Here is a 22,740-nt window from a genome sequence, read left to right as displayed (position 1 = left end):
CTCCTCTCCTCTATAAGTCTCTCCTCTCCTCTATAAGTCTCTCCGCTCCTCTCATGGTCTCTCCTCTCCTCTATAAGTCTCTCCACTCCTCTCATGGTCTCTCCTCTCCTCTATAAGTCTCTCCATTCCTCTCATGGTCTCTCCTCTCCTCTATAAGTCTCTCCTCTCCTCTATAAGTCTCTCCTCTCCTCTCATGGTCTCTCCTCTCCTCTATAAGTCTCTCCTCTCCTCTATAAGTCTCTCCTCTCCTCTATAAGTCTCTCCATTCCTCTCATGGTCTCTCCTCTCCTCTATAAGTCTCTCCGCTCCTCTCATGGTCTCTCCTCTCCTCTATAAGTCTCTCCGCTCCTCTCATGGTCTCTCCTCTCCTCTATAAGTCTCTCCGCTCCTCTCATGGTCTCTCCTCTCCTCTATAAGTCTCTCCGCTCCTCTCATGGTCTCTCCTCTCCTCTATAAGTCTCTCCGCTCCTCTCATGGTCTCTCCTCTCCTCTATAAGTCTCTCCATTCCTCTCATGGTCTCTCCTCCCCTCTATAAGTCTCTCCGCTCCTCTCATGGTCTCTCCTCTCCTCTATAAGTCTCTCCGCTCCTCTCATGGTCTCTCCTCTCCTCTATAAGTCTCTCCTCTCCTCTATAAGTCTCTCCGCTCCTCTCATGGTCTCTCCTCTCCTCTATAAGTCTCTCCACTCCTCTCATGGTCTCTCCTCTCCTCTATAAGTCTCTCCATTCCTCTCATGGTCTCTCCTCTCCTCTATAAGTCTCTCCTCTCCTCTATAAGTCTCTCCATTCCTCTCATGGTCTCTCCTCTCCTCTCATGGTCTCTCCTCTCCTCTATAAGTCTCTCCTCTCCTCTATAAGTCTCTCCATTCCTCTCATGGTCTCTCCGCTCCTCTCATGGTCTCTCCTCTCCTCTATAAGTCTCTCCGCTCCTCTCATGGTCTCTCCTCTCCTCTATAAGTCTCTCCGCTCCTCTCATGGTCTCTCCTCTCCTCTATAAGTCTCTCCGCTCCTCTCATGGTCTCTCCTCTCCTCTATAAGTCTCTCCGCTCCTCTCATGGTCTCTCCTCTCCTCTATAAGTCTCTCTGCTCCTCTCATGGTCTCTCCTCTCCTCTATAAGTCTCTCCGCTCCTCTCATGGTCTCTCCTCTCCTCTATAAGTCTCTCCGCTCCTCTCATGGTCTCTCCTCTCCTCTATAAGTCTCTCCGCTCCTCTCCAGGTCTTTCCTCCTCTTCTCTGCTACTTCTCCTCTCCAGTCGTGTATTCTCCTCTCATTTGTTATTAGTTATATATTTGTTTTATTAATTACCTCCTGCCCATTAGAATGAGACTGCGGCGATGTCATTACTTAATATTACCTATCAATCTTTGCTCCTTTTCTCACTCACCTCCGAGTCAACTGCTGTCCCTCACCTGTCCTGTCAGAGTCTTCACTCGCTACGCTGACTGAACCAGGTGAACATGAAGGAAATATTATCAGTAAACAGTTGGTATTTCTTTCCTTGATGTTCATTGATTACTGAAAATGTCTTATCTGACTGGTAATTCTTTCAGAAAGGCTGCCTCATTTTCTCACAGCTTACTTTGATTTTTTTTCTGATGTTTACTGCTGAATGTCACTGTCACTCTTCCTCTTATACAAGACTGTGAATGAAAGCTGACAGAAGCTGACTAAGAAAAATCTGCTTTCACTTTTTCAAACCAACACTAATAATGCCATTTATCATAAGCAGATACAGGTACACAGGATATTGTATGAAGATACACTAAACTAAACCTGCCACTCTCTACTTGTTCACATGCATTACTACAATGACTGAGACGTCACGTGGGATTCCTAGCAAATATAACAAAATATAAAAACATTAACGTTAGTTGAATATGCCTGTGTTGTTGGATTAGATCATTGTCTGATGCTGCATGAATGTGTGGCTAATTAACCTTCCAGGTAACTTAGTTTTGATGGTTAACATCAGTAGTGATCATTCGCAAATTGGCCCATTTTCACCAAAAATGTTATTCCCACTTCATACAAATATAGACACTTTTTAGCAAAATATTATTTATTTCTACAATTTCAGCACAAAATGATGCATTGACATAGACGTTACCTTTTCCTGCAGGTGAGAGACGTAAACTCGTCAGCAGAGCTGCTAGGGTGGTATGGAGTTACAATAATGATACAATAAATGTCCCATCAAAAACGGATCACACTGACAGCGCCTAACACTGGGCAAAGTTAGTGAGTGGAATAAATGTATTTTTTACCTCAGTATATTGGGGGGGAATATTTTGAGCATATCTCAGTATTGGTGGGACATCTCCCCCACAATATGTATTGTGACTACAGCCTTGGTTTTATTAAAAATGGAAGCATGTCTCAGATTAATGTTTTTGTCCTGATAAAAGCCAAGTGATGAGTGATGCACAAGATTTTCACAATGCTGTAATTAATTATATGGAAAACATCTGTGATATTCTTTTTCATTTATGGCACAGTATCAAATTGCATGGAACAGATACCAGAATTCATTCTGCACTTTGCCTTTTTATTATTCAGATCTCTGCCAGCAGGAGATTGACACAGCACTCCAGGGAAAAGGACACGTCTCAGATGAGGGCAGGCGTCAGGTGGCCTTTAAGCAGGCCACCGTCCATGAGCTGCAGCGTGTGGCTAACATCACCAGGAACACCCAGCTAATGGGCTACGTCAGCCCCGAGGTGAATTAGGGTGTGATCTAATTAACCAGCATTCTGACATTCTGTTTATTGCCCCATGCTGGTTTCTGGTTTACCTTCTTTTTAGCTAGGGTAAAAATAAGGCCCTGAAAAATTCTGCATCTGTTGTTTTTTTTACTATGTCAGCCAGGGTACACTGGTCATTAGCAATCTTACATCTGTGTTGTCAGACTGCAGGCAGTGGGCTCGTCGACTTCTCCAGTCAGATTTTCTGAATTAATGAGGTGAATTTGTCAAGCCTGAGGCCTTCTTGCTTTCTCAGGTGAAACTTGACTGTTGGCATGCAGCACAGGCACAGGGCTGTGCTGGGTACTTAACCACTGGGGCCCTACTGGATATTCGTCCTCTTCAGCTGGCTGTATGTGGGTGTGAACAATACGTTCCCTGCGTCATCCAATCAGACTGAATGAGCTTCATAACTAAACTAGCGCGTGAGCAAAATATATGGTTAACCTTTCTTATAAAACGCCACAATACTCTTCAAATCCCACGGGATACACCAACAACCTCTGCAGCCTTTCTCCAGGCATTGCTGCGTTGATCAGAATCCCTAGAATTTGGCAGGAACGAGTCAAAAGAGAGCAGGGAATTCAAACGTAACATCGTTGACAATCATTACGCACACAGCAGCCGTCTTCTGATTGCACATTTAATATGTTTCATACGCTGTACCACGTTAGTGTCTGGAAGGTTTCTTAACCATCGCTTTGTGTAACTGGTAACGGGCCCGTTTATACACGCGCGACCTGCTGCAGTGCCAACGTGCGTAAATTGCGTTTAATTACGCCAGTATTGCGCTTGCGCCCACAGCGGACACTAAATAGCGCGTCAAAACGCAATTAAGACACTTTCGTCTCGTCGGAGAAGTTTAGTAGCTTCAAATGTGATTTTTCGGCATTAAAAGAAATGACCGAGACGTGGACCTTGGTGACCTCGGGTGGCTAGGGGTGCGGTAACCATTCTGTTTGATCGCACTTCTGATGTCAGGATATGAAATGGCTGTTGTGAGTGTGTTTGAGAAACATGAGGTAACTTAACCGGCAGACAGCTAAGCTATCTGTGTCTGCAAAAACTGTTTCAGAAAAACTGCGCTGCGTCGGCGTCTCTGAAAACGTGGCATAGCAGCCTTGCTAGAACACCAACCATCCGACATGTTCTTTATTTCTTCCCTTAAACAAATAATTTAAAAAAATATCTGTACGACATAAATATTCATAAAATTGTACTATTAGTGCTTTGCCGAATAGCGTATTCGGATCTGGCTCAACCCCCAGGACTTAAACACGAGGCTGTACTCTGAACACGCAATAGCAGAGACGTGCTGTTATATCCAAACTCTGCCAGTTCAAGTAAACCCCTAATGGAAGCACTCGCAGCTTGCAATAAGTCGTCTTCTCTTCCTTAGAAGACACCTTCTGGTTTTCAGTCTTGTTTTCCTGATCCAACACACCTGATTCAGCTCACAAGTAAAACGAGCCCGCCCTTCTGAAGAGATGTCAGGGGTAGAAGACAGTGAACAGGCAGCAGGCTGAGAGTAGACCCCACTCTTAAATAAGCCCCATGGCAGACACCAGAAACTAAGAAAACGTGAATTATGCAAACCATGTGCTGTGGAACTTGCGTCTCGTATCAGATTAAATGATTATTTAATACGTACTCCATGCTCGTTTTTCTCAGTTTAGGCTAGCTCTTCGGATTTTGTGCTGGCGTGATCTGAACTTTCTCTTCGTTTAGGATCAACACTTCTTTCCTTATAGCTGCAGGTCGCGTGTCGGATTGTACGAGTCACGTGCACTTACCACAAGATGGCAATAACGCTGTGGCGCACTAGAAGGGCATGTAAAGGGAGGGGCAATACATGTAAATCATATATCTCAATATATTTATATTCCAAATAGTTGTAGAATGTTATTAAATAAACAAAACGTGATGATGATCATTATTATTAACATAATTATCTTATATAATAATACACTGCAGGTTTGTGTTGCGCTACTGATTTGTGTGGGGGCAGGCTGGAAGGAGCTACCCTGGGAATGCCGTGAGTGTTTTAACGTTTGCTCACCTAGCATGTCGAAGTGGAGCCTTTTCGCTGTGCGTGCTGAGGGAGCGGGGTCGGTGTTGCAGCGGGGAGACGGCGAGCTGACGGATCACGGGTGCGTCTTTCTCTCCAGCGTCGGCACGCACCCAAGTGTCGCTGGCTGTATGTGGGTGTGAACAATACGTTCCCTGCGTCATCCAATCAGACTGAATGAGCTTCATAACTAAACTAGCGCGTGAGCAAAATATATGGTTAACCTTTCTTATAAAACGCCACAATACTCTTCAAATCCCACGGGATACACCAACAACCTCTGCAGCCTTTCTCCAGGCATTGCTGCGTTGATCAGAATCCCTAGAATTTGGCAGGAACGAGTCAAAAGAGAGCAGGGAATTCAAACGTAACATCGTTGACAATCATTACGCACACAGCAGCCGTCTTCTGATTGCACATTTAATATGTTTCATACGCTGTACCACGTTAGTGTCTGGAAGGTTTCTTAACCATCGCTTTGTGTAACTGGTAACGGGCCCGTTTATACACGCGCGACCTGCTGCAGTGCCAACGTGCGTAAATTGCGTTTAATTACGCCAGTATTGCGCTTGCGCCCACAGCGGACACTAAATAGCGCGTCAAAACGCAATTAAGACACTTTCGTCTCGTCGGAGAAGTTTAGTAGCTTCAAATGTGATTTTTCGGCATTAAAAGAAATGACCGAGACGTGGACCTTGGTGACCTCGGGTGGCTAGGGGTGCGGTAACCATTCTGTTTGATCGCACTTCTGATGTCAGGATATGAAATGGCTGTTGTGAGTGTGTTTGAGAAACATGAGGTAACTTAACCGGCAGACAGCTAAGCTATCTGTGTCTGCAAAAACTGTTTCAGAAAAACTGCGCTGCGTCGGCGTCTCTGAAAACGTGGCATAGCAGCCTTGCTAGAACACCAACCATCCGACATGTTCTTTATTTCTTCCCTTAAACAAATAATTTAAAAAAATATCTGTACGACATAAATATTCATAAAATTGTACTATTAGTGCTTTGCCGAATAGCGTATTCGGATCTGGCTCAACCCCCAGGACTTAAACACGAGGCTGTACTCTGAACACGCAATAGCAGAGACGTGCTGTTATATCCAAACTCTGCCAGTTCAAGTAAACCCCTAATGGAAGCACTCGCAGCTTGCAATAAGTCGTCTTCTCTTCCTTAGAAGACACCTTCTGGTTTTCAGTCTTGTTTTCCTGATCCAACACACCTGATTCAGCTCACAAGTAAAACGAGCCCGCCCTTCTGAAGAGATGTCAGGGGTAGAAGACAGTGAACAGGCAGCAGGCTGAGAGTAGACCCCACTCTTAAATAAGCCCCATGGCAGACACCAGAAACTAAGAAAACGTGAATTATGCAAACCATGTGCTGTGGAACTTGCGTCTCGTATCAGATTAAATGATTATTTAATACGTACTCCATGCTCGTTTTTCTCAGTTTAGGCTAGCTCTTCGGATTTTGTGCTGGCGTGATCTGAACTTTCTCTTCGTTTAGGATCAACACTTCTTTCCTTATAGCTGCAGGTCGCGTGTCGGATTGTACGAGTCACGTGCACTTACCACAAGATGGCAATAACGCTGTGGCGCACTAGAAGGGCATGTAAAGGGAGGGGCAATACATGTAAATCATATATCTCAATATATTTATATTCCAAATAGTTGTAGAATGTTATTAAATAAACAAAACGTGATGATGATCATTATTATTAACATAATTATCTTATATAATAATACACTGCAGGTTTGTGTTGCGCTACTGATTTGTGTGGGGGCAGGCTGGAAGGAGCTACCCTGGGAATGCCGTGAGTGTTTTAACGTTTGCTCACCTAGCATGTCGAAGTGGAGCCTTTTCGCTGTGCGTGCTGAGGGAGCGGGGTCGGTGTTGCAGCGGGGAGACGGCGAGCTGACGGATCACGGGTGCGTCTTTCTCTCCAGCGTCGGCACGCACCCAAGTGTCGCTGGCTGTATGTGGGTGTGAACAATACGTTCCCTGCGTCATCCAATCAGACTGAGAACGTCGAACTGCGGGTAAGTTCTCTCGCACTGGCAACCAAACGCACACGGCGGACAATTAATGGAGTTATTATTGCATCTTTGTCTTCAGGTGAAGTTGGAGTATGGGAGAACTTCTAGTTAGACATGTATACAATGTCTTGATTTATGAATTTGAATAAGATTTTGGGAATAAAACATAGCAGCCGCAAACCACATTATTGTATAAGTTAATACCATCGTAGGTTGTAGGCTACAGCATTTTGTGAAGAGAGGGTCCTGTATTGTAGCTTCTTCCATTAGCTCTTATCATCATGCTCTCTAAAGAATATTTAAATAAGTATTAACAATCATCTGGTCATAACTGCTCTGCTGATGGTTATTATACTTTTTGGATCATTAACCTACGAATCATATGAATCTTAATGAAACTGGTTAATTGACCTATCTTCTCAGTTTATCAGTAAAAAAGCTCTTTTTCTTTTTTATTGTATATGCGCAATATGTAATGTAATCACTGGTAAGATGAAATGAGGTGGGTTAAAGGGTTCTAAAAGGGAAAAGAAGTTTGTCCGAATTGTTTAATATGAGTTGTGGAATTCTAATCCAGCTCATGACTCTTTCTTTAAGTGTAGTTTATCAAGCATGGAGATATACAGAAATTATGGAAGGCTTCTTGCATTTTCCAGTGCAGCTGCACAGTAGTAGTTGGAGAGCGCGTGAGTCACACACGCATCTTGACGAGGGCCATAATGGGAGTATTATATAAAGTGATGTGACTCTTCTACGGCTGTAAGGATTAGATGTGCCGACATTAAAAAGCAATAAAAAGTGATAGATTAGAAAAAAAAACTGAGTCATAAAGCTGAACATCTTTGACCTCATCTTTCTCATAGATAAAGATTCATAGAATCGCGTGTTCACCACCGTTAATGTGATCAGAGGCTTTGTGAGACCACAGATGACTATAATGAAGAAGAAACGGTGCCTCAAAGAAAGCAAGAGACAGATGTGGTTACATTTCCCCAGGTGATCCTTACAAACTTCATTCCCAGTTATGTCACGCTGGGGTCTCGGAGAATGTTGTTGTTACTGTTCTTAATGTATGATGATCAGAACTGCACTTACTGGATGTGAAGGCATGTACCGAACAGCTCAGCATGGTTTTGACTCTCCTGAAGTGAAATACTAAGGGAAATCAAACATAATGGAAGTCGTGAAAACAACAAATAAATAGATAAATAAATGAGATATTTGCTTAATGAAAAAGAGAAACAAACACAATACCATGATTATGGTACAGTTACGTGCAGTTACATGCAGATGCTCTGCAGACCTTTGCAGATGTTCACCAGTGTAGGACTATTTTGGGCAAGAACATCTCCAGTCGTGATTTTTACCCAGAGTAGGATTCTCTCACTTCCGTAGCCTCTCGGACAGTCAGCAGTTCAGTGGATGAACACATTGCATTAGACAATTCACATTTTCATCCCTCATGACAGATATTTCAGCAGACGATGCAAATGTCATGCTAATGCCAGCCTAGTGTCAGAATAATATAATATATGGTAATATATACATGGCAAAGCAGGAACTCGGTGACTAAAACATTCTGTCTGGTTACAGTAAACTGCGACTGTACAGCTGCTTGTAGTTTGGTATAGCTGCTGCGCTCCATGGCAGATCACAGGCTCTCCATCAGAGGAGATTAAGCCTCCATCACAGTCTTACAAGATGCAAAGTCACAAGTCCTTTTCACCTGTGTTGTGGTTATGAGAGGGTGTCCCTCACTGTCAGCTGACGTGAGGCGGAGGATTACTGAGCACCACGCACCTGGAGGACAAAGCCATTGTTCTCGTTTGGTGCTTTTGCTGAAATATAAACTACTGAATCATGTGATTCATGGCAGCATGAGCCTTACTGACAACACTCGCAATCAGACGTCGGCCTCCTCTCCTGATATAGAAAGATAGGCAGGGGCATGCCTCCTTTATGCTACATTGATAAATGTATCGGGACACACCTCTTAATCATGCAACTCAGGTGTTTCATTTAGTCACATTGTGAGAGGTACATGAATTCAATCTCCTAGCCATGCAGTTTCCCTTTACATACATTTGTGAAAGAACAGGTTGTTCTAAAGAGCTCACTGAATTCAACCGTAGTACTGTACTGGGATGCCACCATTGCCACTAGGCAGTTAGTGAAATTTCTTCCCTCCTGGATATTCCATGATCAGCTGTGAGTGGTATTATCCAGCAGTGGAAAGAACCACAGCAACTCAGCTATGATGGGACGGACTGTGTAAAGTTTCCAATTAGGGTCTCTGAGTGGGTCTGCAAGTGTGTAAAAGTCGCCAACGCTCTGCTGACTCAATAACTGCAGAATTCCAAATCTCCTCTGGCATTAACGTCAGCACAAACTCTGCACCCAGAGCTTCAGGTCAGGGGTTTTCATGGCGGATCAGCTGCACGCGTGTTTTACGTCACCAAGCACAATGCCGAGCGTTGCATGGAGTGGCGTAAAGCACGCCGCCACGAGACTCTGGAGCAGTGGAAACGTTCTGTGGAGTGACGAATCTCACTTCTCTGACAGCCTGATTGTATTGTGCCAACTGTAAAGTTTGGTGGAGGAGGGATAATGCTGTGGGGTTGTTTTTCAGGGTTTGGTCTGGGCCCCTTAGTTCCAGTGAAGGGAAGTCTTAATACTTCAGCATGCCAAGACATTTTGGACAATTGTATGCTCCCAACTTTGTGGGAACAGTTTGGGGAAGGCTTTTCTGTTTCAGCATGACTGTGCCCCAGTGCACAGAGCAAAGTCCAGAACATGGTTGGCTGAGTCTGGTCTGGAAGAACTTCACTGGCCCACACAGAACCCTGTCCTCAACGTCATCAAACACCTTTGGGATTAATTAGTATGGAGATCGAAAGCCAGGCTCTCACATCCAGACGTCAGTGTCTGACCTCACAAATGCTCTTCTGGATGAATGGACTAAAATTCACACAAACACATTCCAAAATCTTGTAGAAAGCCTCCCCAGAAGAGTGGACACTGTTATAGCGGCAAAGGGGGATCCACTCCTTATTTAATGCCTATGGATTTAGAATGGCATGTCATAAAAGCTCAGGTGTAGGTGTAATGTGTAGGTGTCCCAATACCTTTGTCCATTTAATGTATTTCACCTTGCTTGTGTTCAGGGACTTTATATGAGCCCTTTGGCAACTTACAGGTCAGCACAGATTAAGAGAGGACCAGTAATGAACCCCTGAGGAACACATCATGGCCAAGTTAAGACACAAGTGGTATAGCTCTTGAGGAACTATTTAATTCAGATGGCACAAGAAAGAAAGCATCAGGAGCGTGTAGCAGCATGGCTGTATGCTGTGATGTAACTTTAGACCGACAACGCACACACGTGTAGACTCATAAGAGACCGTCATCAAAATGGAGCTTGAGATGAACTCATCGATGCTCTTATGACGGTAAGGTTCATCCTCCTGGGGAAGCCGGGGAGGCTGGTTCATCTCCTCTGCACTGATACAGATGTGGCAATAGTGTACTTGGGTCTATAAATACCCTTCAGTGTTTAGTAGAAATCTCGAACATATTATGGGTTAATACTTATAATAAATAGAATCATTTTATGACATTTTTATATTTTAAATCTAGTAGACATAAAAATTGAAGCGTTTTGAAATATTAGGCATTTAAAAAATCAGTTTTGCTGTGGACAGACCCTCAGAAGCTCAGAATGAAGACCTCCAGATCCTCGGTCCATCTGGTCCATTTCCCCCTTTTCTGTTCTCGTCAGTTTGCCCTTCCTTTTCCCGGACTAGTGACAGCTCCCTCCAGCACAGCGGGCAGCGGATGCAGAGGGATGGTGGCTTTCCCTGCCAGCACATGGGAACAGACCTGGCATCAGGCCTCCTGGCCACAGAGTTGGCCATTGGGCTTTTTTGCTTTTGATCACAGCTTCTCCAGTAATATCTGGCCAACTTATTAGTTCCTCAGCAAGCCCCACCGGGATGCCTTGGTCTGATCCATGGGATTCTTAGTCTTGTATCTGTGTGTGGAGTTTCACTGGCATGAACAGTGTAGTAACTTCCCTGCTCCATCATTGCTCAACTTGGAGTGCTTTGCTAATTTGCCAATTCTTTGAATTAAGTGTATTAGAACAAGAAATGTGCAAGGATGAAGTCTGGGGCTGGATTGGGCCAATTAAATATTGCAGATTTTTACAGTGTAGAAAACCTATTTACCAAGCGACACCATCAAATGTGTTTACAACCATCTTCTCTCTAATTGCCCTCTGGAGCCGGTCTCATTTCTCAGCTAAAGTTGTCCTGTCCATGCTACATTTGCCCTTATTTTTAGAATGTGAGTTTGAAAGTAAGAACTTTAGTCCAGTACTGTGAAAGAGGTCCTTGGTCTCTAAGTCATCAGAAGGGTGAGGTCTCCCAGCTATTAGCCATACTGTGATGCAGGCTTAGATCAGAGCATGCACTCATGCTGACACATGCACTTTGCATTCATTCAACAAAGAAAAACAAAACAGACAAACAAACACCAACACATTAATGGAGTGCTGAGTGCTGTCTTAGAAATACAGATGGAAACAAATTTGAATGATTCCGTATACAATATGTGTGTGTGTGTGTGTGTGTGTGTGTGTGTGTGTGTGTGTGTGTGTAGAAAAGTCCAGGGAGTAACTGCAGTGTACTGTAGATGATGTCAATATTGCAGTGAAGTTTGCAAGGTTTCCAGAGAAACAAGCTTCCAGAATCCACAAGGTTTCCAGAGAAACACAATGTTTGGGACAGAAGTCTTTCATCAGCTATGCAAGCAAAGTACTCCGATGAAGGACCACTGTCTGAAACATCCTGTATCTCTGAAAACCTTGGGTATTTCACTGCAATTTTGACTCTCTCTCGCTGTCTCTCTCATTACATATGTATGTGTGTGTGTGTGTGTGTGTGTGTGTGTGTGTGTGTGTGTGTGTGTGTGTGTGTGTGTGTGTGTGTAAAGGCCTTTTCCTGATCCCTCATCTACAGTCCCTTCATACAGACACTTTCATTGGCTTTGCCTCTGTAGTACATTCTACTCCGTCCATGTTGTGGTTTGTTCCAGTAGCCAGCCTACTTACCATCAAACTGTCCTGGTTCCTCAACATTGAATGCGGACCTTGTTAAGGTGGTCTCGTGTTTCAGTGGTAGACAGATAGTGGTTTGTGTAGCGCATTAATGTGTTTAGAATAGCCTTCATCTCGCCACCTCAGGCTCCCATTTATGGAACAACAGCTCTCGTTAATTTCCACACCCTGCTTTTGATCTGTGTGTCTCGTCAACCTGTTTCACCGGAATCTGCCTGAGGGCGAGGGCTGCTCTTAAACTGGGTTTGAGGTTTAGATGGATGGAGTTTTACGTTGGCAGACGTAATGGCTGGGGGACAGTGAAGCCTGGATTTAGCTGTGGGGGGGGGGCAGACAGACTGGAATGGTAGGAGCAGGTGTGGGGGTCAGAGACCTGATACGTCAGGGCTCTTTGTACGCAGCAGTATCATAGAGCTCAATAACGTCAGGCAATAGTCTGAGGGTGGAGCACTGTGGAGGAGAAACATCGATGCTGGGATCGCTTAGGTGTGGAGATGCGCGCGCACACACGCACATTTAAAAGCCGCTTCGGAGACAGAGTGGAGCTGATGCTGGTTTTCGTGTTTAGTATTCGGGGACCATGTAATCAGTCATGGCACTCACAACATGCGGCTTTGGCAGTGTGGTCCTGTTGTGTGAAATCATGAAATGGGCACCACTGCCTCCAACTCTCCCAGGGCTAATGGTGTGTAACCGAAAGCCCTCTGGAACTGACTTGGCCGTTACACCAGAAATGCCATGTACTGCTATATGAAACTGAACTCTCAATAGTATTTTCCAGCACTATTACAGCTCTAATTTGAGCTTCATTAAGCTCACAATTACATTTCACACATTCCATTGAAAGCTATAAAAATGCGTTACCTTACAGTCCAGTTGTTTGCTCATTATTTATTTCATGTTTCATATACTTGAACATGAGTGCATTAGAAATCTAGAGCTTAACGTACCGCATACCAGAGCAATGAAAGTCCTCTAGCTTCAGCTTTATGAATTATGACTAGACAAACAGGAAGGTCAGATCGATTCTTTAGCCTCATTACCATATTCAAGCTGTTCTGAAGCTCATTCGCAGATAAATAACCTCAACTGCACCTTCATTTGTATACTGGTGAAGCATATTACTTTCATCCAATCAGTGTGCTGAATGACATTTAGATGTTGGGAGTGATGCACCGCCCTTGTCACTGGTCAAGCTGGCCCAGTCGGCATTAGGAACCCAGATCTAATATTGACTGTGTGGATTCTAACTGGATATTAGTGTAAATGAAAGTGTTGGGGGTCACACTGCCCCAGTGTGTTGTGCTCTCTGTTAGTGATGCAGCCTTTCAGGCAGCCATACATATCATACATAAAAGATCCATCATTATAAGTTATCACTGGCACTGTGTGTCACATATATATGCACAAAATTGCATGTTCAGTTCCAGATGTGATACACCAGAGTTATAAGGCCTGCGTTTGCTAATGTCTTTTGAATCTAATCTATTACTGCACCCTGAAAAGATGAAAGTACATGAAAATTATGCACCAACTTAACCCCGTAGTGCTTGAACCAGACAGTAAAATCTTTACAAAGACCTACGCAGGGCACCGATACCATATGAATAAACCTAGCTTATAAGTCAATCGCATTAGAGTCTTAATTTAGTGCACTGATTTAAACCTTACCCTCATTTCCAGCTCAGGAATGAACACACACACGTTCGAAGCTGCAGACCAATGTTATCGAGGGCCAGAATCTGCACTTTCTTCACGACTTGCATGATGCCTTTGAAAAGCCTTGATGAGATGAATAGTGACAGTGATGGGAAGTGCAATGTGGTTTCCGATCGCTGATCTTCCTCCCTCTCTCCCTCCCTCCCTCCTCGGCCTGATGCCTCTTCCACTCTGTGCCATCCACCCCTAGACAGCAGTCAGTCACGTCTTCTGCTGAGTCACCTCACTGTCCGGGTTCTCTCCTCCACATTTCAATCTGTGGGGGGGAAGAGCAGAATCACACTAATGCCGCGAAGCCAAAAAGAGCAGTGGGATGTCAAACGCTACACCACCAATGTTTTTCACTCATTTAATATTAATTCGGTGCAGCTATGTACTGGAGCAACTGACATGTATTTGGGAGAGAAACTTTATGAACCCATCAGAAATAACCTGGATTTCTGACTCCTGAAATGTGATTTGATCTTGTTTGTTATATAAGACACTATTTTTATGATAACTTGCAACACACAATGCTTTATGTTCTTTATAGCATCTGTATAGTAAATATGGTTTAACAGTCACAGTAATTGAGGTACGTGAATCTTCACTAGATGGTGTTCAGGAGGTTCAGTATCATTTCAGCCGTTTTCCTTGACCAAATAATAATCTATAAAATGGAAAAGAGGTCAGTGAAACACTTTTGTGCTTCAAAAATGTTTGATCAGATTTCAAATGACCGACACCTCTGATGTTCACTCATAGTTACCATAACATAATGACATTTATTATTTGCCTTTCACTTAACTGACAATACAACTGATGCCAGTCATTGTAAATAAAGTCATTAGAAATTTGGATGCAATAAGTCACGTGGTCAGAGCTGAGGTTGTGCGGTGGTTGACATCAGGAAAACTTGACTTTCAGATAGTCTACAAGGCTAGGATTTCTTTTGACCTAATCGTACCTCTTTGATAGCAAGATCAAGCGTAGAACTGATGTCTGACCAAGACCGGAGAAAAGGAGGAGGCATATATGCGAGTCATTAATGGTGTTAATGGTGTTAAATGTGTTTGATTAAAGTGTTTAGAAAACTGTGACTTTCACCATTGGTGAGTCAGCAATAAACCAGCACTGAAGGTCCCCCAAACTGGAGGAATGTAGTTAACAGTACAGCGAACAGCAGTAAGATAAACCACTGAATGTCATGGAGACAGCGTCCCACAACAGTCAGCATCTTACAGAAATGTTGCAACAGGAGGGCTTGTTCAGTGTCTGTTTGTTGTCCACGGTAGTCTATGTGAAGTCGCAGCGAAACAAGAACATCCAAGGCCATTGACCCAAAAGAGCCAAAGCCCTGAGCTGCTGGAATGGGAATCTTCACCCCAACAGTGGCCTTGGACTCACACACATCAACTCCCCAGGATTCTGGGTGTAATAAAACTGCTTTAAATATTCTATTTGATATAAGGTGTCCGGCGTTTACTGCATGTGCTGTATCAGTTGGAATACCGTGGCCAGCTAAAAGTCCCCCTGGCGGTTGGACGGCACGTTGTTGCTGCAGCAAATGTGGCAGTGTTGGTGGAAGCATGTGCCACCCATCTGCTCTCGCTGTGGCTGCAGGGTGCATTGTGGGAGGAACACCGGTCTCATGGAGGTCGCAGGAGCAGAGGAGCTGACGGACGAGGAGAAGGAGACCATCAACAGCGTGCTGGCTCGCGCCAAGCTCATGGAGGACATGGAGCAAAAGAGGATTGGGTGAGCATTGCTCCTTCAGCGTCTCATGGCCAAAGTCCGTGGGCTTCATCATGTGGTGCACATATTTGCTGTAAGCACCTGGTACTTCCATGCCAGGGATTCACTGGCTTGGTTCAGCTGTGCTGGAAGCTGACACAAAATAGAAATATAGAGCATCTGGGGGTCACCAGGCTGGGTTGAGGAACACTGTTCACTTCTATGGGTTAACACCTTTGGTTTTAAATCAACAGCTATTTCTACCAGGCCTGTAGAGGAGCTTGCTTGCACCTTCTCCATAGTACGATTCCATAGAATGGTTCAAAAGAACGATTCCTTAAATGATTCCATAGAACGATTCCATGAAATAATTCAGCATGAAACGTGCGATATGGGTGGATTGCATTTAGACTCCTTACAGTGGTGAAGGTACTGGACTAGTAATCAGAAGGTTGCCAGTTCAAGTTCCCATTGTTGGGCCCCTGAGCAAGACCCTTAACCCTCAAGTGCTGGAAAAGCTGCAGATTAGCTGTAGGAGTAAAGGAACGATGTGCAGGTCTCCTCCAGTCTCTCTGAGTTGTTAACGCATGTCCTTCCCTTCTCCTCTAGCACTCAGCTTGCAAAGTGTCAAAACTCTTGCTTTCTCCCATCAGTTGGACTTTAATACGGTCTGCTTGGGGCTGGACGGAGCAGCTGCGTGTGGGGGTGGGGGTGGGGTGCTGAGCCTGCGCCCTGACGTCTCATGTCCCGCAGGCGTCTGGTCAGGAGGCTGGATGGGATGAGGAGGACTGCCCGCGGCGATGGCCACTCGCGCTGTCTGATCTGCGGCCAGCGGTTCGGCTTGGCTGGCGTCAGCTCCGTCACGTGCCAGGAGTGTAAGAAGGTAGGTGTGCACCAGGGCCAACCTGAACACCTCCGGGCCTCCTCCTGAGGAGTCTGCATGGAGCTGAAACCTGTCCGTAACATACTGCCGGCTTGAGACGGCCAACATCTCGGCAGATGTTTTTCCACACGCTTCACATTTTTCAGATGAATGAGATTAGAGGTTACATTTTCGAACTGTAACACACGCTCTGGCATGATTACAGTTAAAATGTTACAATTAACAGTAAATAACTACAGCGCCTCGTCATGTCCGAATCTGTCTTCATCACCGACGGAGCGTAGCTCTAGTGCTGTGGCGGGACATGAGCGCTAGAATAAACGGTGCCGTCTGAGCCGTGCGAGTGTGTTGGCTGCACCATCACAGTCTTCTGTCTGTCCTGCAGCAAGTGTGCACCACGTGCAGCACTTATATCGGCAACCCATCCTGCGCCGTCTGGCTGTGCAAGATCTGCAGTGAACACAAGGAGGTGAGGGAGCTCGGAGCAAAGACGCTTCCATGTCTGCTTGCAACGCGCCCGAGATCTTTCCAGGGTTGTGTGCCAGACCACTTTGGCGCTGCACCCTTTTGTCTGCTTCTGCGTGACAGTTTGGCACACTGATGTTCAGAAGCTCTCGTTCGATAACGAGATGGTTCACACCTTTGATGATGTAACCCGGTTCACCGCCGCTGTCACAGAGCGCAAAATCCGCCTGTCAACAGTAGGATCCTGCACACAGTTGTTTGCTTCTGATCCTGTGTGTCCTCATCACTGTGATGGCTGGAGTGTTCCAGATCTGGATATAATGGGTGTTTTTCAGGAAGGTGATCCCTTAGACACTCAACATTGTTTTAGAAACCTCTGTGCTTCTGAGTTCAAACTTCTGTAGCATCTCTGCAGTTTGTATTTCTGAAAAATACATCCTGTGATGTCATGACGTCGCCCACAGGGAGTTAAAACTAATGCTAATTATAAAGCCTTCATGGAAATTCTATGGTATAGAATTGAAAATCATGGTTTATAATTGTATTTGCAGTAATGTAATACAATCTTGAAAGAGATATCTAGAGGGACAGTGACTATGGAAAACAAACAAATTGTTTGTTTCATCTGGGCAGATTGTTTGAAGTTCAGATTAGTCTGTTTCACTGATATAATCAACCATACAACAACCATCTGCAGTCATACAGAGGAAATAATCAGAGATCTGAGATCTTCCTGATATTTCTCAAGGTGCTGAAGCAGACTGGTGCCTGGTTCTTCCGAGGGTTTCCTCAGCAGACCTTACCTGCACCCTTAGCCATCTCAAAGCAGCAACAGCTCAGCGCCTCTAACCCTGCATCTGAAGATCCAGCTGGCCAGAATACAACTGCTCACTCGTATGTCCATGCACAGAAAGGAGGTTAGCTTGCCAGCCCCCGTGAAAACAGCTTGCGTTGAAGTTTGCGCAAATGTGCAAATGTGTTAAATATGCATACATTCATTATGCATTATAAGTTGCAAAAATCACTGATTTACCCTGTTGTTTCTGATTTTTCTCATCCAGACAGTGCTCAGGTTATCAGCAGAGGGCAGCAGATACCAGGTCAGCGGCCGATACACATCAGTGGTGTTTAATGTCACAGATGAGAAAGGCCTGAAAACTGGAATATCAGTTTCCTGCTTCTTTGCACACAGCAGAAACTGAACCTCCCAAGCAGGTGAAGCAGGAGGAGGACGTGGTTGTCTGGGGGGAGACGGTGGTGGTAGGGGCCCGTCTAACCGAGCACGGGAGCTTCAGTCCAAGACAAGCATCTGAGGAGCGAACACTGAATCTGACAGTGGTAGAGGAAGGAGAACGTGTCCAGATCTGTAGACCTTCACAGCCAGCTCCTGCCTTCAAGCCAACCCAAAAAGGTAAACAGAGTGCCAAGGTTCGTTAACCTTTGCGTTTCCTTGGAGAGGCTTTTCTGCTTATGGACAGGCTCTGAAGCAGTAGGTTTGAGACCTGGTTGGGTTACACCTTCACTTAACAACCACGCCAGTGTTCTCCTTTGGTGGTGCTGTACCGCAGGGTTGAATCGAACATCGCGTAATGCATTTTGATTGCAGCGGGAACTTGTGATCCCGAGAAAGGAGTGCCTTGGGCGGAGTGCAGGTCGCGACCCCCAATGGAGAACAAGATGCCGTCCGTGTCCGTAAGTGGCGCCCTCGCCACGCTACGGCCCCCTCCCCCCGCTGCCAAGGAAGAGGAGGAAGATGCCGACGACTATGACTCGGATGACTCCAGTAAGGCCAATGTCGTGTTTCCGACGCTGCAGGTTCTCCACTGGACTAGACTGTTTGCCATGCGTCTCTTTAGCCTCTGGTTTTAGCCTCTAGTTTGTGGTTTGCGTTTGTCGTCGCCGTCCTGGTCGAGGCTGCACTCTGATGTTCGCTCCCTCTCTCAGCTACTCTGGGACTGCTGGAGTTCAGTCTGCTCTATGACGACAGCTGCAGCGCTTTGCAGTGCAGCGTCCTCAGAGCCAAGGTATCGTGTTTCGGATCCCGTGCCGGTGGGACGTTGATTTAAGAGAGCAATTCTGCTTTAAGTCTATTTTCATGTGTGGCAAAGCCTGCTCCATTGTTTTAGATGGATCGTATAGCAATGTGTGTAACCATAAGCCATGACTGAATGTTGTCTTTTTACCACAACGCCGCTTTTTAAGGGCCTCAAGCCAATGGACTCCAATGGACTGGCTGATCCTTACGTCAAGCTGCACCTGCTCCCCGGAGCCAGCAAGGTAACACGTGCGCGCGTTTGGTCTGATGGGTGTCGTCTTCTTTAAAAGGAACAAACAATTACACCTGCTTTACATGTTCTATCATCCTAGAAGACAAGATTCCCATTAGATCCATTTTTTATCCTTATGCTTGTCCCAGAAGTGGAGCCCTTTTGGAGTAATGGAGATTCTATGAAGAATATACATACATGTATATCTGTTACATGGCACTCAGCCACTGAACACTAATCCTGTAGTGGAATGTTTGTCGAGCTCTACCATGATAACATTTTCTTTTTCCTTGTTTTTTTTTTTATATCCCTTGACACCATCCTTCCCTTTCAGGACAACTTTCCTTTCTCCTCCCTTCCAGTTATTGTTGTCATAGAGTTTACAGTTTATTTGTAGTAGTGTTACTGTGTTAATCAGCTACATCCATGCGGAGGGTTGAAACTGCAAAAGCACTACGAGAGGTCATCAGAGGTCATATCTAGGCTATCAGAGGTCATACCTAGTCCCCTAATGACACTGTCAGAGGTCATATCTAGGCTATCAAAGGTCATACCTAGGCATCTAAAAGTATTCAGATCCTCTATATTTGGATTTGGGTCTTGCAGACCACATTTGATTTAAGGAACGAATCAGAAGACATAAAGGTTTCCTTCTGTTTAAATGGTCCACCCTAGAGGGCCACACCTGCACAGATATCTTAGAACGATGCTTATTTTAAATTAGTATGTGCACGATAATTGGTATTCAGGAAAAATCCATGACTAAATACACATTAATAATACTTGACATTAAAAACAACTGAATTTTTTAACAAGGACTAAGGGTGTTGTTTGTCTTGACCTCAGTCCAGTAAGCTCCGCACAAAGACTCTCTATAGCACTTTGAATCCTGTTTGGAACGAGACCCTGGTGTACCATGGCATTACCAAAGATGACATGCAGAGAAAGACCCTCAGGTAAGATGGCTGGTTTTCCGAGAGCTCACACTTTAAAAAGCCTGACATTTCCAAGAGCGTAAGTGCTTGGTGTCCATGTTTCCCCTGCCAGACTCTCTGTGAGTGATGAGGACAAGTTCGGCCATAATGAGTTCATTGGGGAAACCCGTGTGGTTCTGAAGAAGTTGAAACCAAACCAGAAGAAGGACTTCAGTGTGTGTTTGGAGAGAATGGTGCCGGTAAGCCACACTGCTCCTGCTGTTAGATCAATTACGTGTTCTTGGGTTTCACACACTGTCTTTGTTCCTCACACATGTAGGTAAAGCGCACAGCTACTGCTGGAGGTTCAGGCCGTGGCATGGCCTTGTACGTGGAGGAGGTAAAGATATATGACACACTGCATGGCTACTCCACTAGTGGAAGCCATTGCTGAAATTTTTGCATGGTTTTAGTGAGTGAGTGATCTTTTTTTTCTATAGCATGCACGCTCGGGTGGGCAGTCCCAGCCCTGGAGAGCCACAGTCTTGCACTGTGTGGCATTATCTGTCCTCAAACGTCCTTTTCATTTAATTCATCCCTGGCGCTTAGCTAATGAGGGCAGGGAGAACGAACCGTTCCGTGACCTTGCGCGACTGCAAGTGCCCGTTACAGTGGCAGCCTCTCTGACTGGCGGGTTTGACTGGTGGCTACAGGTGACAGGGGGCATGGATGTGGAAGAGCGAGGTCGCATTCTGGTGTCGCTCACCTACCACAGCCGGGAGAGCCGTCTCGTCGTGGGCATCGTCCGCTGTGCCCATCTGGCTCCCATGGACTCCAACGGCTTCTCTGACCCTTTTGTCAAGCTGTAGGTATCACCGCCTGTGTCTGAAGAGGAAAACAACCGCAGTCGTGACACTGCATGCCCTTGGGAGCGTCAATGAGCGCCGAGAGCCTTCAGACACACAGCTGAAGGAAAACTCAGTGCCATTAAATGACAGCTGTATATTTTACATTATGCAAATTAGGTTATGGTTAAACATTTTTATGGATTGAAATTAAATTGAGTTTGTGGCAGCATTTTACCTTAGTCACATCCCATGGGGTGTTATTTGATTATTAAATTTATTTTCCGCTGTTGTCGTCTTAATATTCTTCTGATATTTTTTCTGTTCTATAGTTGCCTAAAACCTGACACTGGGAAAAAGGCCAAGAATAAAACTCAGATCAAGAAGAAGACCCTCAACCCTGAGTTTAATGAGGTTTGCCCACTCTCTGTCTGGTTCATGCCTGTCTGTTGGGTTAATAGGAGACAGAGCATCAGTGCCCTTGGAATTATGAGATTAACATGACATCTAAAGGGAATATTTATGACCTGAAGTGTCGAAACAAAGCAGGTTCCTTGTTGTCTTCATATTGCATCAAAAGGCTTCTGCAGTGACTGTTTTCTTTGTTTTTGTTTATTTTTCTCAGGAGTTTAGCTATGACATCAAACACAGCGAACTCGCAAAGAAGACTTTAGACATCTCTGTCTGGGATTATGACATGGGCAGGTCCAATGACTTCATAGGTATGTTCAGATGCTTGGTAATGTGTTCAACATAAACGTGAGTTATCCATCCATACAGCTGGAAGATTTGAGGATACTGAGAAAATGTGTGTGCGCGCGCGTGTGTGTGCGCGCGTGTGCGTGTGTGCGCGCGCGCGCGTGCGTGCGTCTGTGTGCGTGTGTATGTGTGCGTGTGTGTGTGCGTGTGTGTGTGCGTGCGTGTGTGTGCGTGCGTGTGTGTGTGTGCGTGCGTGCGTGTGTCTGTGTGTGCGTGCGTGTGTGTGTCTGTGCGTGTGCGTGCGTGTGCGTGCGTGTGTGTGTGTGTGTGTGTGTGTGTGTGTGTGTATATGTGTGTGTGTGTGTGTGTGTGTGTGTGTGTGTGTATGTGTGTGTGAGAAATGCAGGTGGCTGCCACCTTGGCATTGCTGCCAAAGGCGAATGTTTGAAGCACTGGTACGAGTGCCTGAAGAACCATGACAAGAAGATTGATCGCTGGCATGTTCTGTTCAGCCAGAACAGCGTGGAGACTGACGACTGAAACACGTCTGCGTCCGCACACATCGCTTCGTCACAGTGTGATTCTGTGTTCCAGCATTTTCAGCTGCCCCTAAAACCATCCTAACCTGTGCTTGTAGTCTACAGCATGCTCTTCACCAAGCATTGCAGTCCTGTGATGAACTTTTAAATAACTAGGGCTTTAGGTAGTTTAAATAACTAGGGCTTTAGGTATAGTTATACTGACACTCTGTGTTGCATCTAGTTTGCGACTGCTAAGAGGAGACACCACGCCATGTTCTTAACCAGCCTGATGAAAACTGCAAAGTAAAAGGTCACAAAATATTTTAATCATAAAAAACTTTCACCAAAAAATGTTGAAATGTGAAAATGTGAATAACCTAGCACTGTACACTATATAGTACCACATCCTGCTTTGTCCATTAAAGTTCACATCATGTATATTTTTTAAATTATCCAAACTGATCAAAAACTGTGAACTTTAAAATTTAATATAACATTGGCCACACAAAATCTAATTATGAATTTGAATATTGTTGTCTGTAGGTTAATATTAACATACAAAATGCATGAGGATTCAATATTTATAATATTGTACATGGAATTCATGTTCATTGTCTTACATATTCTTGCATGTCACATTCCTAACTGATGATAAAAGCTGATTAACCACATTACCTGCTCGGAACTAAGTACTCATGTATGTGTGTATTATCTAAATATTACCATTAAAGCATCAATATGGGCTCCCAAAAA

General features: G+C 44.9%; 1 protein-coding gene across 2 annotated transcripts; it reads left to right on the top strand.

The window, feature by feature from the left end:
• Positions 1 to 6,836: 6,836 nt before the first annotated feature.
• On the top strand, positions 6,837 to 22,740 carry rph3aa (rabphilin 3A homolog (mouse), a). Of its 2 annotated transcripts, none has more exons than XM_027032276.3 (17): positions 6,837 to 6,848; positions 15,283 to 15,417; positions 16,147 to 16,276; positions 16,662 to 16,745; positions 17,490 to 17,658; positions 17,803 to 17,841; positions 17,937 to 18,152; positions 18,348 to 18,524; positions 18,686 to 18,765; positions 18,944 to 19,018; positions 19,855 to 19,964; positions 20,056 to 20,182; positions 20,263 to 20,322; positions 20,636 to 20,787; positions 21,100 to 21,181; positions 21,393 to 21,489; positions 21,873 to 22,740. In XM_027032276.3, the coding sequence occupies exons 2-17, from the start codon at positions 15,311 to 15,313 to the stop codon at positions 22,004 to 22,006; spliced, it is 1,839 nt and encodes a 612-aa protein (XP_026888077.3). In that variant the 5' UTR covers positions 6,837 to 6,848; positions 15,283 to 15,310; the 3' UTR covers positions 22,007 to 22,740. The 2 variants fall into 2 exon arrangements, with proteins under 2 accessions (XP_026888077.3, XP_026888076.3); XM_027032275.3 differs by having other exon boundaries at positions 17,934 to 18,152.

Source organism: Electrophorus electricus, chromosome 19 (genome assembly GCF_041902795.1).
Source record: "Electrophorus electricus isolate QZ-2024a chromosome 19, ASM4190279v1, whole genome shotgun sequence".
NCBI classification, from domain to species: Eukaryota; Metazoa; Chordata; class Actinopteri; order Gymnotiformes; family Gymnotidae; genus Electrophorus; species Electrophorus electricus.
The sequence above is the reverse complement of the archived record's forward strand: the minus strand, read 5'-3'. Positions and strand labels throughout refer to the sequence as shown.